Source organism: Podarcis cretensis (assembly GCF_951804945.1).
Source record: "Podarcis cretensis genome assembly, chromosome: 3".
Taxonomy (NCBI): domain Eukaryota; kingdom Metazoa; phylum Chordata; class Lepidosauria; order Squamata; family Lacertidae; genus Podarcis; species Podarcis cretensis.
Genome location: NC_137172.1, coordinates 4,738,936 through 4,753,298, shown reverse-complemented (window position 1 = coordinate 4,753,298; position 14,363 = coordinate 4,738,936). Strand labels below are relative to the sequence as shown.

The following is a 14,363-nucleotide window of genomic DNA, read 5'->3' as shown; positions in this document are numbered from 1 at the left end:
TACCGGACCCTGCTTAGCTTTGCAAACGGGCTAGCAGTTTTATTGTTATTTGACCAGGGCCCAAAAAGGCACTTCCAAGCCCAGGACTGGGCTATGCCAATCAACGTATTAAGGCAGTTTCCTAAGGGTGAGCAAGAAGAAAAATAAAGGAGGCGGACCTTTTGATTTCCTTTGCACCATCAGTCGTTTTGTCTCTTTCCCTTGTTATTACCAGGAAAGATCATCAAGGCAAACTCTTGCATAGGGGACGACTGAGCGTCCACACAACTAGGCAAGCCAGTGGTCCCGACTGCTGGAAGTGTGTGTTTTTGGACCATAGAGCGCCCCCTTCAGGCACAGAAGGGGACAACAATGCGCAACACTGGTCCCTGCGATTGGCAGGCCGCGTTAAGTATTTGTCTTGTACTGGACAGAGCAGTTAACTCCTGCCTTCACACCCCCAGCCCTCAATCCTGCTCCAGCCTTGAGCCCCCCACTCCAGGTATTTGGAGGGACCCCACAAATATGTGGTTTGGAAGCTGCACGGTCAGGGGAAAAACAATGCTGTCCAGGGTTGTAAAGACTGCACAGAGAATAACTGGGTGCCCTCTTCCCACCTTGGATCAAATCTATGCTTCCAGTTGGACAGTTAGCAGGTTTTAAGTTAAACAAAATGAAAACTAAGGTTTTAGAGAAAAATTTAACTATGAATGAGAGAGTGAAGTTCCAGGAAGAGGCAGGATTAACACTGGTCAAAAAAGTGAAATATTTAGGGGTTAATATGACTGCTAAGAATGTGAATCTGTTGAAGGATAATTATGAAAAATGTTGGATTGAAGTGAAAAAGGACTTAGAAATATGGTCAAATTTGAAGCTATCATTGTTAGGCAGAATTGCTGTGATAAAAATGAATGTATTGCCAAGGATGTTGTTCTTGTTTCAAACATTGCAAATCATAGACAAGACGGATTGTTTCAAGAAGTGGCAGAGAGACATTTCTAGATTTGTCTGGCAGGGCAAGGAGCCTAGAATAAAATTTAAGATATTAACTGATGCTAAAGAAAGAGGTGGATTTGCCCTGCCAGACCTTAAACTTTACTATGAATCAGCTGCTTTTTGCTGGCTGAAAGAATGGCTGCTTCTTGAAAACACTGATGTGCTGGATTTAGAAGGTTTTAACAATGTATTTGGTTGGCATGCATATTTGTGGTATGATAAGGTAAAAGCACATAAAGCATTCAAAAACCATATTGTTAGGAAAGCATTGTTTAATGTTTGGATAAGATATAAGGACTTGTTAGAAAATAAAACCCCAAGATGGTTGTCACCAATGGAAGCGAAGGCACAGAAAAAACTCAATATGGAGGCCAAATGGCCGAAATATTGGGAAATTTTGGAACAAGATGGAGACAGGGTAAAATTGCAGAGTTTTGAAAAATTAAAAAACAAAGTGCGAGATTGGCTTCATTATTACCAAATAATGGAGGCATATAATTTGGATAAAAAAGTTGGCTTCCAGGTGGAAAAATCAAAATTGGAAACAGAATTGTTAGATCCCAAAATTAAGAATTTGTCAAGAATGTATAATTTGCTGTTGAAATGGAACACTCAGGATGAAACGGTGAAATCTGCTATGATTAAATGGGCACAAGATGTTGGACATAACATAATGATGGCTGACTGGGAACAGTTATGGACCACAGGTATGAAATTTACAGCATGTAATGCCCTAAGAGAGAATTTAATGAAAATGATTTACAGGTGGTACATGACACCAGTCAAGCTTGCAAAAATTTACCATTTGCCCGAAAATAAATGTTGGAAATGTAATGAGACTGAAGGTACATTCTTTCACCTTTGGTGGACATGCCCAAGGATTAAGACATTCTGGGAGATGATTTATAATGAAATGAAAAAGGTATTTAAATATACCTTTCTGAAGAAACCAGAGGCCTTTCTCCTGGACATGGTCGGCCAATTGGTGCCAAAGAAGGACAGAACTTTCTTTATGTATGCAACAACAGCAGCAAGAATACTCATCACGAAGTATTGGAAGACACAAGATTTACCCACCCGGGAAGAATGGCAGATGAAGCTGATGGACTATATGGAATTGGCGGAAATGACTGGCAGAATCCGAGACCAGGGAGAAGAGTCGGTGGAAGAAGATTGGAAAAAATTTAAAGACTATTTACCGAAATATTGTAAAATTAATGAGCTTTAGAAAAATGGTGGAATGAAGTTATATGGCTTTGGCAGAAATGTTATAAGGAACTAGGTACAGATAGATTGTTAATGTATTAAAGGGAAAAAACAAGGTTAGAATATGTTAAGATTAATTACAGGACAGAAAACAGAGGAAGATGGAAAGGAACTGCTGAAACAGTTAATTGAAGTGGAATACAAAAAGGGAGGCATGAGGAAGTCAATGAAACAAGCGAATGAAAGATAAGCTTGAAAATATTGGAAGTGTTTTTAATTGCTCTTGTTTTGTTTTGTTAATTCAATGTTTTATGTAGTGTTTTTGATTCTGTTTTTGTTTTGTATTATATTGATGTGTTTAATTCTTTTTCTTTCTTTTGTAATCTTTAAACTCTTAATAAATATTATTTTTTAAAAAAAACAAATCTATGCTTCCAGGTGCTATAAGAAAGCTGCAGAGATGGCGCAGGATAGTGCGCACCCCGGAAATGATCTCTTTCAGCTTCTGCCTTCTGGAAGAAGGTACAGGGTTATAAAGACTAGGACTAGAAACAGTTTCTATCCAAATGTGATTTTGGTTTTAAACGCAGTGTAAGGTAGTTTCTGGGACGCGGGTGGCGCTGTGGGTTAAACCACAGAGCCTAGGACTTGCCGATCAGAAGGTCAGCAGTTTGAATCCCCGCGATGGGGTGAGCTCCTGCCAACCTAGCAATTCGAAAGCATGTCAAAAAGTGCAAGTAGATAAATAGGTACCGCTCCGGTGGGAAGGTAAACGGCATTTCCGTGTGCTGCTCTGGTTCCCCAAAAGCGGCTTAGTCATGCTGGCCACATGACCCGGAAGCTGTATGCCGGCTCCCTTGGCCAATAAAGCGAGATGAGTGCCGCAACCCCAGAGTCGGCCACGACTGGACCTAATGGTCAGGGGTCCCTTTATCTTTACCTTTAAGGTAGTTTCTATGGGAGCATATTGTATTTAATTATGGGGTATCAGAGTTTTTTTTTTAACACTGATTGGGAGCCGCCCAGAGTGGCTGGGGAAACTCAGCCAGATGGGCGGGGTATAAATAATAAATTATTATTATTATTATTATTATTTAGGCTTGTGGGTTTTTGAATGTCTTATGTACATTTTTTTCAATTTGGTTGTTCTGTATGGGACAATGACAATAAAGATTATCATATCATATCGACTTCCATGGGGTTCAGCCCTGACCAAAAGAGTGGGAGAAAAAGGCAGGCAAGAGTAAATCGACGTACCAAGTCCAACTTTGGCACCAAGCTTCTAGTCGGTACCAAACATCTATGGCACACTTTTGCAAACCTTTCTGAATCAGTGGACACATTCTGAATTTTGAGTGAGTGCTGTGGGAACCACATGCAAACCGACTGCCATCGGCACAGGGCATAGCACAAAACGACTGCCTTAAAGGGCACGGTATAACAGAAAATTAAGAGAGAGTACAGCCATGGATAATTTCCCCCATACAGTGGTGCCTCGCAAGACGAAAAGAATCCGTTCCGCGATTCTCTTCGTCTAGCGTTTTTTTTTGTCTTGCGAAGCAAGCCCATTGCCGGCTTAGCAGATTAGCGCTATTAGCGGTTTAGTGGCTTTTAGCGGCTTATCAGCTTAGCGGATAAGCGGCTTAGAAAAAGGGGGAGGGAGGGGAAAAAAGTCGGAAAAACTCGCAAGACATTTAGTCTTGCGAAGCAAGCCCATAGGGAAATTCATTTTGCGAAGCGCCTCCAAAACGGAAAACCCTTTCGTCTAGCGGGTTTTTTGTCTTGCGAGGCATTCGTCTTGCGGGGCACCACTGTAATTGTATTTCCATTCTGGAAAAAGGTTTAACTTTCTGAATTTCTCAAATAACCTTTGTAAAAACAAATAAACCAGAAGCTTTTCTTTTGGGTATTATACCTAAATTGTATGGAAATTTAAGAATGCTACTTGCCCCAAAATGGAAAGAAGTCCCAGCAAAGGAAGAATGGATACAAAAACTTATGGAATATGCAGAAATGGCAAAACCTACTGGAAGAATAAGAATCAAGATAACAAACTTTTTATAAAAGAATGGAAATGGTTTATTGAACTTTTACAAATAAACTGCAAACAGATAAAAACACGGGCAGGATTATTGTAATAACTTGCAGTATATATTTAGAGTAGATAATTAAATGAGCAAATTAAATGAATTTGGACATGCAGAAGGTAATAAAAAATAAATTTAAAGAACCACAGAAAGAGGGGGAAGGAAGTCAAACTTTGAAATGTTAAAATTATTGTAAAATTAATGAAATGTATAAACTTGAAAAGTATAAATAAAAACTTTTTTAAAAGTCTACGTCAACCCTAAAGCAAAGTCTAAGCTGCCATCCTTTACCAACTTACCCGGAAGCCTCATTAAACACAAAGAGATCTATTTCTGAGTAGACATTTGTACTATAACTTAGCTATACAGTGAGGTTACTTTGTACTGTGAGTTAACTGGACAGCAGGAGACATGCCTCAGCTTAATTTCTGCATTTGCCTTTTGGTGAGAGGACAGATTCTTTACAACATCCACTCGCACTTAACTGTGCAGTAGCATTTGCAGAAAATAACTTCTGGAGACTACCTGATCGCAGACAAACCCACCAGAAGAAAGATACACCCTTGTTCCATGGGGGAAAGGAAAACTACAGAGATCCCAAGGAGGAAAAAAGAAACAGAAAAAGCAGAACTGCACTAAAGGGAAGGGGAAAACAGCAGCCCTTTAGGGCCCCAGGGATTTCTACTGCCTGGTGGTCAAACAACTCACTTATCAATCACAGCTCTGACTCTGCTCATTGGCTTAAAGCATGGACAGGCGGGAGCAGAGAGGGCGGCCCATTTCACCGAAATTGCTTAGAAGGGTGCCTGCACATTTTGCTGCATAACTTTCTTTCTGGAAGAGACATACTTAAAAGAAAGTTCAATGTCTGAGGCCTTGGGGTGCCAATGAGGGCCTTCAAGGGCACCATAGTTGGCTACCCTGCTTTTGTAGGCAATCCACTTGTTTGCAAAATAAGCACGCCGCATTTGAGGAGCACTACAGAAGGGAACGGGACGCGGGTGGCGCTGTGGTCTAAACCACAGAGCCTAGGACTTGCCGATCAGAAGGTCTGCGGTTCGAATCCCCGCAACGGGGTGAGCTCCCATTGCTCGGTCCCTGCTCCTGCCAACCTAGCAGTTCAAAAGCACGCCAGTGCAAGTAGATAAGTAGGTACCGCTCCGGCGGGAAGGTAAACGGCGTTTCCGTGCGCTGCTCTGGTTCGCCAGAAGCGGCTTAGTCATGCTGGCCACATGACCTGGAAGCTGTACGCCGGCTCCCTCAGCCAATAAAGCAAGATGAGCGCCGCAACCCCAGAGTCGGTCACGACTGGATCTAACGGTCAGGGGTCCCTTTACCTTTACAGAAGGGAACAATTAAGGTTGGGACAGTTAAAACTAAACCCAGCTGATTTTATACACCATTGGACGGCATCAAGGCCACTGCAGTTTTGCAAAATTGGCAGCAACTTTGATGAAACTTGTAGGGATAAAAGAAAAACCCTGCCAGAGGCCCATCTAGTCCAGTACCCTGTTGTCACAGTGGCCAATCAGGTGCCTCTTCTGGGGAACCCAAAAGCAGAACCTGAGCACACCAGAACCCTCTTCCACTAGTGATCTCCAGCAACAATTCAGAGGCATTCTGCATCCAAAAATAGAGGGAGCTCATCGCAATTGCGGTTACTAGCCACCAGCTGCCTCGTCTTCCATGAATTTGCCTAACCCCATCGCTTTGTACGGACAATTTTTTAATGAAATAAATAGGTAAAGGTAAAGGTAAAGGGACCCCTGACCATTAGGTCCAGTCGCGGGGATTCGAACCGCCGACCTTCTGATCAGCAAGTCCTAGGCTCTGTAGTTTAACCCACAGCGCCACCCACGTCCCAATAAATAAGTAGCTTTCTTCAAAAGCTTTCCACCTTGGTGGATACAACTACAGTCAAACCTTGGAATCCGTTCCGGGAGTCCATTCAAATTCCAAAATGTTTGGAAACCAAACTGCGGCATCTTGATGCTCCTGCAGCCAATCGGAAGCTGCGGAATCCCCATCGGACATCCAGCTTCCAAAAATCATTCGAAAACCAGAACACTCACTTCCAGGTTTTGATCATTCGGGAGCCAATTTGTTCGGGAGCCAAAGTGTTCCATATCCAAGGTACGACTGTACCTTCTACAGACTGAAAGACGGTCCCACACTCTTCCTGTAACTGTCTGGCAAATACAGTGGATGCTCGGGTTGCGAACGTGATACGTGCGGGACGCACATTCGCAACCCGCAGCGTTCGCAACCCCTGTCTGCACATGCGCAAAGCGCAATTTAGCACTTCTGCACATGTGCGACCGCTGAAACCTGGAAGTAACCCGTTCCGGTACTTCCGGGTTTTGGCGGTCCGCAACCCGAAAAAATGCAACCTGGAGCGTCATAACCCAAGATATGACTGTACCTTAATAACAGCAGACCAGGGGGCTGACCCACGGCTTCTCCCCCTTTTCTCCTCTCTTAGACACATCATGCTTTTGAAACTGAACAGGGGGTTGAGCTTGTACTTACACCACTGGAAAGGTTCTCAGCATACTTTACATGGGGAGGGGAAGTCAGAAAGCCTCCGGGAGGTCTTCGGCATTAGTTACCATTCTGAAACAGATAAGCAAAAGAATTGAGGAAGAACACAGGTTGACAAGACACAGGCGGAGAGATGAATTAATACAAAAGTGCATTCGCAATTATTATCTCATACAACTGCAGAGCAGCCTTGAGATGTACGTGTCTATCCTAACCTCTTCCTGCATCAAAGCTCCCTTCTAATCAGGTGCAGCCAGAATTTCTCTCCTAAAAGATGGGACATCTTTCTTGACTACGAGTAAATATCTTATGATGTATCATTTGCTCTATTCTGCACTCGGACCCTTCAAGAAAGGGTTAGAAATCAGCCAGGAGCCAGGCGCGTTTTGCAACTGGAACGGGTGCAATTGTGGCCACATGGAGATCTCTGGATGCCAGGATGGTGACTGGGGAAAGCAAAATGTCACTCAGAAAAGCATCTGAAAGGATCTGCTTGAAGCGTGAATTAAATTTATTCTAGATTGTTTTATTTGATATTTGAATGTAAACCGGGTCCCTTCCAACTCTACATTTCTGGGATTGGAACTCTATGAATGAGATCTGTTCTTTAAAATATAAAGAAGTACAGAAATGAAAACAATGAAAACAACAACAACATCCACTACTTAAAAAACAAACATAACAGCACCTAGACATTCCACTGTAGCAACATTAAACTAGGTTTAAGGTGTCATTTGGTGAGTAGATTATACATCTGAGTGTCTAACACCACTAAAAACCCATAATTAACGAACGAAATATAAAACTAAGATACCACTTCCTCAGAAAGATGCATTGATGTAGGCAACTCGAGCCAACAATGTGATGCTGTGGCAATCAAAGCCAATACAGTGGTACCTTGGTTGTTGAACTTAATCTGTTCCGGGGGTCTGTTTGACTCCCGAAACCGTTTGAAAACCAAGGTAAAGACTTCCAATTGGCTGCAGGAGCTTCCTGCACTCAATCAGAAGCCACAGAAGCCGTGTTCCAAAGAGCATTCGGAAACTGGAAACTCTCTTCCAAGTTTTTGGGGTTCGGGAGAAAAAATGTACACGTACCAAGGCGTTCAAGAACCAAGGTACTACATTGTTGCATGTTGACAGTTTTGCACACTACAGATATGGGCAGATGAGGAAGGATTTGGGGGGAAGCTACATGAATGATAAAATAGAAGGGGCAAAAATCAGAAGGGAAGGGTGGAGGAATTGAACTCAACAAGCTTAAAGGAAAGAAGATTATGGAAGGACATTTTGACAGCTCTCGGTTTTCGTTTCGGGTTTAAAGAATGGCACAGAGAACAGCAGGGAACAGCGGCTGATCTGATCCCCTGAAAAGCTAACAGAGAATGTATTTAAGATTCATGTTAAATATTTGTCAAAAGCTCCTAACCTTTGGGGGAATTCAACCGTGAGAAAACAGGCTTGGGAATCACCTCCTGGAATGGTACAAAAAAAAAGCCAGCTAATGACTTTCAAAGACAGAATCATGTAGGTAGCCGTGTTGGTCTGAGGCAGTAGATAGATAGATAGATAGATAGATGGATGGATGGATAATGTCCAATAGCACCTTAGAGACCAACTAAGCTTGTTCTTGGTATGAGCTTTCATGTGCATGCACACTTCTTCAGAAATCTGAACAAGTGTGCATACACACGAAAGTTTATACCAAGAACAAACTTAGTTGGTCTCTAAGGTGATACTGGATTATATATATATGTGTGTGTGTGTGCGCGCGCGCGCTACCCTTTCAGCTAGGAATGGACCAGCCTATCCATTTCAAGCTCTCTCAGTTCCCCCATGTTAAGTTCAGTTTGTCACATTTTAGTTTGCAATCGCCATATTTTTCGTTCCATAAGATGCACCTGACCATAAGACGCACCTAGTTTTTAGAGGAGGAAAACAAGGGAAAAAATACCCTGAACAAAACAGTGGGTGCATGATTTTTGTGGTGCAGGCTGTAGCCATGGACATGCTGTGTGATCTGATGGTGAATTTGGGGTGACCCAATGCAAAAATCCTGAGGATCCATGTGCTTTTACCTCCCCGCTCCCAGGCAGCCTCCTTTATCTCTACCATCCCTTATCTCCCTCCCCGATCTCTTGCGGATTAGCAGGTTTGTTTCAACACCCACTTCCCTCTTTCAAAACAATATAATAAAAGCATGATCTGCTTTTCGCCCCTGGGCAATTCGGCTCCAGGGACCACGCATTCGCTCCATAAGACGCACAGACATTTCCCCTTACATTTTAGGAAGAAAAAGTGCGTCTTATGGAGCAAAAAATTTGGTAAATGAAATCACCATGGAAAACCATCAGCGTTGCAGTTCTCCTGGCACAGGCATTCTGTAAGCAATTTTGCCCAATGCACACATTATTATTTTTTGCAAGTAACGGCCCTTAGTGTAATATATTTTGGGTACATTCCCACTAATATGTGCTTATTTTCCCGTCCTTGGGATCTCTGTCATTTTCCTTTTGCCTAGGAACAAGCATGCATCTTTTCTTGTGGTGGGGTTTTCTGAGATCAGGTAGGAAGCAGTGATGGTCACCAATTTGGGTGCCTTTGAATAAGATCATTCGCAAAACAACAACAACGAACCTATGGTTACGTGGAACATACTCAATAAACACACAAAACGTAACCAGCTGTACTTTTGAATAAATAAGGTATACTATTCATTGTATCAATTTGTAGATTTCAACAGAAGTCTCATAAAGTTCAATGAAAAAAGCATCAGAGTCTGGAATATTAGCAACCACTATTATGCTATAAGATCCACTATCCTGTAATATTACTTCATCCTGTTCTACTGATGAAGCCTAGGATGGCGAAACAAGGCTAATATTCCGGAAATCCTTGTCTGAGACTCTGTGAAAGGATTCTGTGGAACTGTAATAACCCTTCATGTGGATTATTGGACTCTTTGAACAGACAGGTGGAATAGATACTTACACAGAGGTACCTCTGGATGCGAACGGGATCTGTTCCAGAGCCCAGTTCACATCCTGAAGCGAACGCAACCAGCGTCTGCGCATGCGCTGGTCGAGATTCGCCGCTTCCGCGCATGACGTCATTTTGAGTGTCCGTTACTTCCGGGCCTCCGTGGAGCGCAACCCAAAAATGCTCAACCCGAAGCACATTTAACCCGAGGTATGTCTATACATGTATGGACCTTATGCATGAACTGACTGGAGAATGAACTGATCCGCTGGGTCTTGTGCTTTTTCCGTTGAACTTTATGAGACTTCTGTTGAAATCTACAAATTGATACAAAGAATTGTTGTTGCTTAGTCATTTAGCCGTGTCCGACTCTTCGTGGCCCCATGGATAGGTTTGATACAATGAATAGTATATCTTATTTATTCAAAAGTACAGCCGGTTATGTCTTGTGTGTTTTTTGAATAAGATCAGACAAATTAATGGAGGAGAGGGCTAGAAAGGGCTACTAGCAAATGTGGCTATGCTCTACCGCCACAGTTGGAGGCAGCAAAGTTTCTGAACACCAGTTGCAGGAAACTGCAGGAGGGAAGAGTGCTGTTCTTGCACTCGTATTCTCCTAGTGGATTTCCCATTGGGGCACCTGGCTGGCCACTGTGAGAACACTGTGAGAACACTGTGTCCTCAAGAAGGACACTGACAAACTGGAAGGTGTCCAGAGGAGGGCAACCAAAATGGTCAAAGGCCTGGAAACGATGCCTTATGAGGAACGGCTAAGGGAGCTGGGCATGTTTAGCCTGGAGAAGAGGAGGTTAAGGGGTGATATGATAGCCATGTTCAAATATATAAAAGGATGTCACATAGAGGAGGGAGAAAGATTGTTTTCTGCTGCTCCAGAGAAGCGGACACGGAGCAATGGTTCCAAACTACAAGAAAGAAGATTCCACCTAAACATTAGGAAGAACTTCCTGACAGTAAGAGCTGTTTGACAGTGGAATTTGCTGCCAAGGAGTGTGGTGGAGTCTCCTTCTTTGGAGGTCTTTAAGCAGAGGCTTGACAACCATATGTCAGGAGTGCTCTGATGGTGTTTCCTGCTTGGCAGGGGGTTGGACTCGATGGCCCTTGTGGTCTCTTCCAACTCTATGATTCTATGAGAACAGGACTAGATGCAGAACTAGATAGGCCATTGGCCTAATCTAGCAGACTCTTCTTACATCCGTATGGAGATGCTGGAAATTGGTCCTGAGATCTTCTGCTTGCAAGGCAGACACTCGGCCCACCCAAACAATGGCCTTTCCCGATTCAAGGGATCTGGCTTTGAACTGCGATGGAACCTCCCTCTTGCCCGGATGAAGGAATGTGATGTGCGTCTGGCCACACCAAAATTTGCCAGGTGCAAGGTGCATTTTGCACCTGGCTACGGGCCACTCGCGACCAAGTGCGGATGCTCGGGTGTCAGGATGGTGCCTGAGGTCTCCACCATCTGGTGGTGCCTGCTTGGGGAACCCTTGGATCTTGACTGTTTTCACACACTAGCACCACATCCTGTAGAATTCTCTCCGTGATACAGTGGTACTTCAGGTTAAGAACTTAATTCGTTCTGGAGGTCCGTTCTTAACCTGAAACTATTCTTAACCTGAAGCACCACTTTAGCTAATGGGGCCTCCTGCCGCCACCGCGCCACTGCTGCACGATTTCTGTTCTCATCCTGAAGCAAAGTTCTTAACCTGAAGCACTATTTCTGGGTTAGCGGAGTCTGTAACTTGCAGTGTCTGTAACCTGAAGCGTCTGTAATCGAGGTACCACTTTATTTCATCTGCACAATCAGACTGTAACCCTGGTTTAAGGAGCCGTTTGGCACCTAGATTATATATCTGAGTTTCTAACACTGCTGTCAACTGTTGTTTAGCCGTCTTGGTAGTGTTTGACTCTCCGTGACCCCATGAACCAGAGCATGCCTTGGAAACTCTCACTTTCTTCTCACTTTTTTATGTCCATGGAGTTTTCTTGGCAATATACTGGCATGGTTTGCCAGTTCCTTCTCCAGGATGACATTTAGTCTAAACTCTCAGCTATGACCTGTCCGTCTTGGGTGGCCCTGTGTGGCATAGCTCATTGCTTTTTGGAGTTATTCAAGCCCCTTCACCACGACAAGGCAGTGATCCATGAAGGGGCTACCAACTGTAAAAGAAGGTAAAGGACCCCTGACAGTTAAGTCCAGTCGCAAATGACTCTGGGGTTGCGGTGCTCATCTCGCTTTACTGGCTGACGTTTGTCCGCAGACAGTTTTTCCGGGTCATGTGGCCAGCAGGAATAAGCCGCTTCTGGAGAACCAGAGCGGCGCACAGAAACGCCATTTACCTTCCCGCTGGAGCGGTACCTATTTATCTACTTGAACTGGTGTGCTTTCGAAATGATAGGTTGGCAGGAGCAAGGACTGAGCAACGGGAGCTCACCCCGTCGCGGGGATTTGAACCGCCGACCTTCCGATCGGCAAGCCCTAGGCTCAGTGGTTTAGACTGGTTCCCAAAAAGATGGCTGGCTCCCAAAAATATGTCAAAGAGGGGAAGTGATCCTCAGGCTCAAAACAGTTCCCCACCCCTTGCTCTGAAAGAACATTGACACCACCAGATTTTGAAAAACAAATCCGAAATAGCGAAGTTCCAGGCCTTCGCCCTCCAGCTTCCTACCAGGGACCCAAGTCTCCCTGGCTTGTGTTACCCAGCCAGAGCAATCGGTGTCATTAATCTCTATAACTAATGCAGAGGTTAAAGCTGACAAACCTTTGTCCTGTCTGCATTATTCATTAATGAAATTAACTTGTTAAGGGGATGGAGGGAAGGAGGGGGAGGAGGACAAGGGAAGGGAGCATCAGAGGCCAACAAAATAAAATAAAAAAATAAGGGGAGTTCTTCCATCTTTGGTGCAGTCAGCTCAAAGGCGGGAGGGGGGTGGGCAGAGAAATTACATATTAGTATGAAAATCGTGGCAGCAACTGTGGAACAGAACGAACAATCCAATCCCCAGCTTAAAAGCCGCACTAAAAGGCAGCTCAAATTTACAATGGATGAGCCTCCGTGGCAATCTGTTTTTCCGATATTAAAAATCTCATTTTCTCAGCACCAAGGACAAGTGGATGCGTGAGGCATTGGAGTATCAACTCGGCATTTGTCTCATTTGACATTAAATCATTCTCATTTTCAGCTCGGATTTTCTAATATCTCCTTGGGAGCCACTTCAGTTTTCTTCATCTCTCTCTCTGGTTGCAATTAACGATGTTTGAGTACAGTCTGCCCTACCATCGCCACCCTCCTTCGCCAGCAACGCCGGTTCCCTTTAAGAAAGGGCTGTGCGCTTTTGAAGCAGCTGCACGGCAGGCAATAAAACCAACAGGTGCAGCCTAGCGTCATCTGTTGGATTTCTGCCTGTCGGGCAGAAGCAAACTTGCCCTGATCCCAAACAGCTGGAAGTAGCAAGGGTGAAGAGTTTCAGGCTGATTACAATCAGAAAGGCGATTTAATTAAATAATAATAATTGCATGGATCACTTATTAATTGTTATTTTTCTCCAAGGCACTCGTGCAGGGACCAAGTTGTGGACTGCGGCTAAATCCAGGCCTGGAGTGAGTCTTCTTCAGCTCAAGGTTCCAGAATTGTATGGAGCACGAGACCCGTGCTAATGTATCCTGGAAAGTGTAATGTACTTTGGCGGTGCTATTTAAATAAATAAGGTCCGTATAGTTAAAGCCATGGTTTTCCCAGTAGCGATGTCTGGAAGTGAGAGCTGGACCATAAAGAAGGCTGATCACCGAAAAATTGATGCTTTTGAATTATGGTGCTGGAGGAGACTCTTGAGAGTCCCATGGACTGCAAGAAGATCAAACCTCTCCATTCTGAAGGAAATCAGCCCTGAGTGCTCACGGGAAGGACAGATCCTGAAGCTGAGGCTCCAAGACTTTGGCCACCTCATGAGAAGAGAAGACTCCCTGGAAAAGACCCTGATGTTGGGAAAGATGGAGGGCACAAGGAGAAGCGGACGACAGAGGACGAGATGGTGGGACAGTGTTCTCGAAGCGACCAACATGAGTTTGACCAAACTGCGGGAGGCAGTGGAAGACAGGAGTGCCTGGCGTGCTCTGGTCCATGAGGTCACGAAGAGTTGGACACGACTAATCAACAACAACATTTAAATAAATGTGCTTAAAAAAATATTTTTTATTGATTCTTCCATGTACAGTCATACCTCAGGGTTGAAGTAGCTTCGGGATAAGTATTTTCGGGTTGCGCGCTGCGGCGACCCGCAAATAACGGAGCACGTTACTTCTGGGTTTTGCCGCTCACGCAAAATGACGCAGAAGCGAAGAATCGCAACCCGCGCAGACGCACGGTCACGTGTCGCGTTCACTTCTGGAAGCGAACGGGCTCTAGAACAGATCCCGTTTGCATCCAGAGGTACCACTGTATACTTCTTCTAACAATATACCTTTAACATTTTTTCATATTTCCACCCTCCTCCCCTGGACTTCCCTCATACTCCTGTTTTGTTTTATTTACATATTGTTCACCCTGCGTATTGTTTA

The 14,363-nt window shown here is 44.1% G+C and overlaps 1 protein-coding gene across 6 annotated transcripts in view; it reads right to left on the bottom strand.

The window, feature by feature from the left end:
- HMBOX1 (homeobox containing 1) overlaps positions 1-14,363 on the bottom strand; it is a 135,022-nt gene that overhangs the window by 64,325 nt on the left and 56,334 nt on the right. For all 6 annotated transcript variants that reach the window (XM_079968839.1, XM_079968842.1, XM_079968840.1 and 3 more), the window contains exon 2: positions 6,798-6,881. In XM_079968839.1, coding sequence (XP_079824965.1) covers positions 6,798-6,820 — 23 coding nt within the window. In that variant the 5' untranslated portion in view covers positions 6,821-6,881. The remainder of the gene's footprint in view (positions 1-6,797; positions 6,882-14,363) is intronic.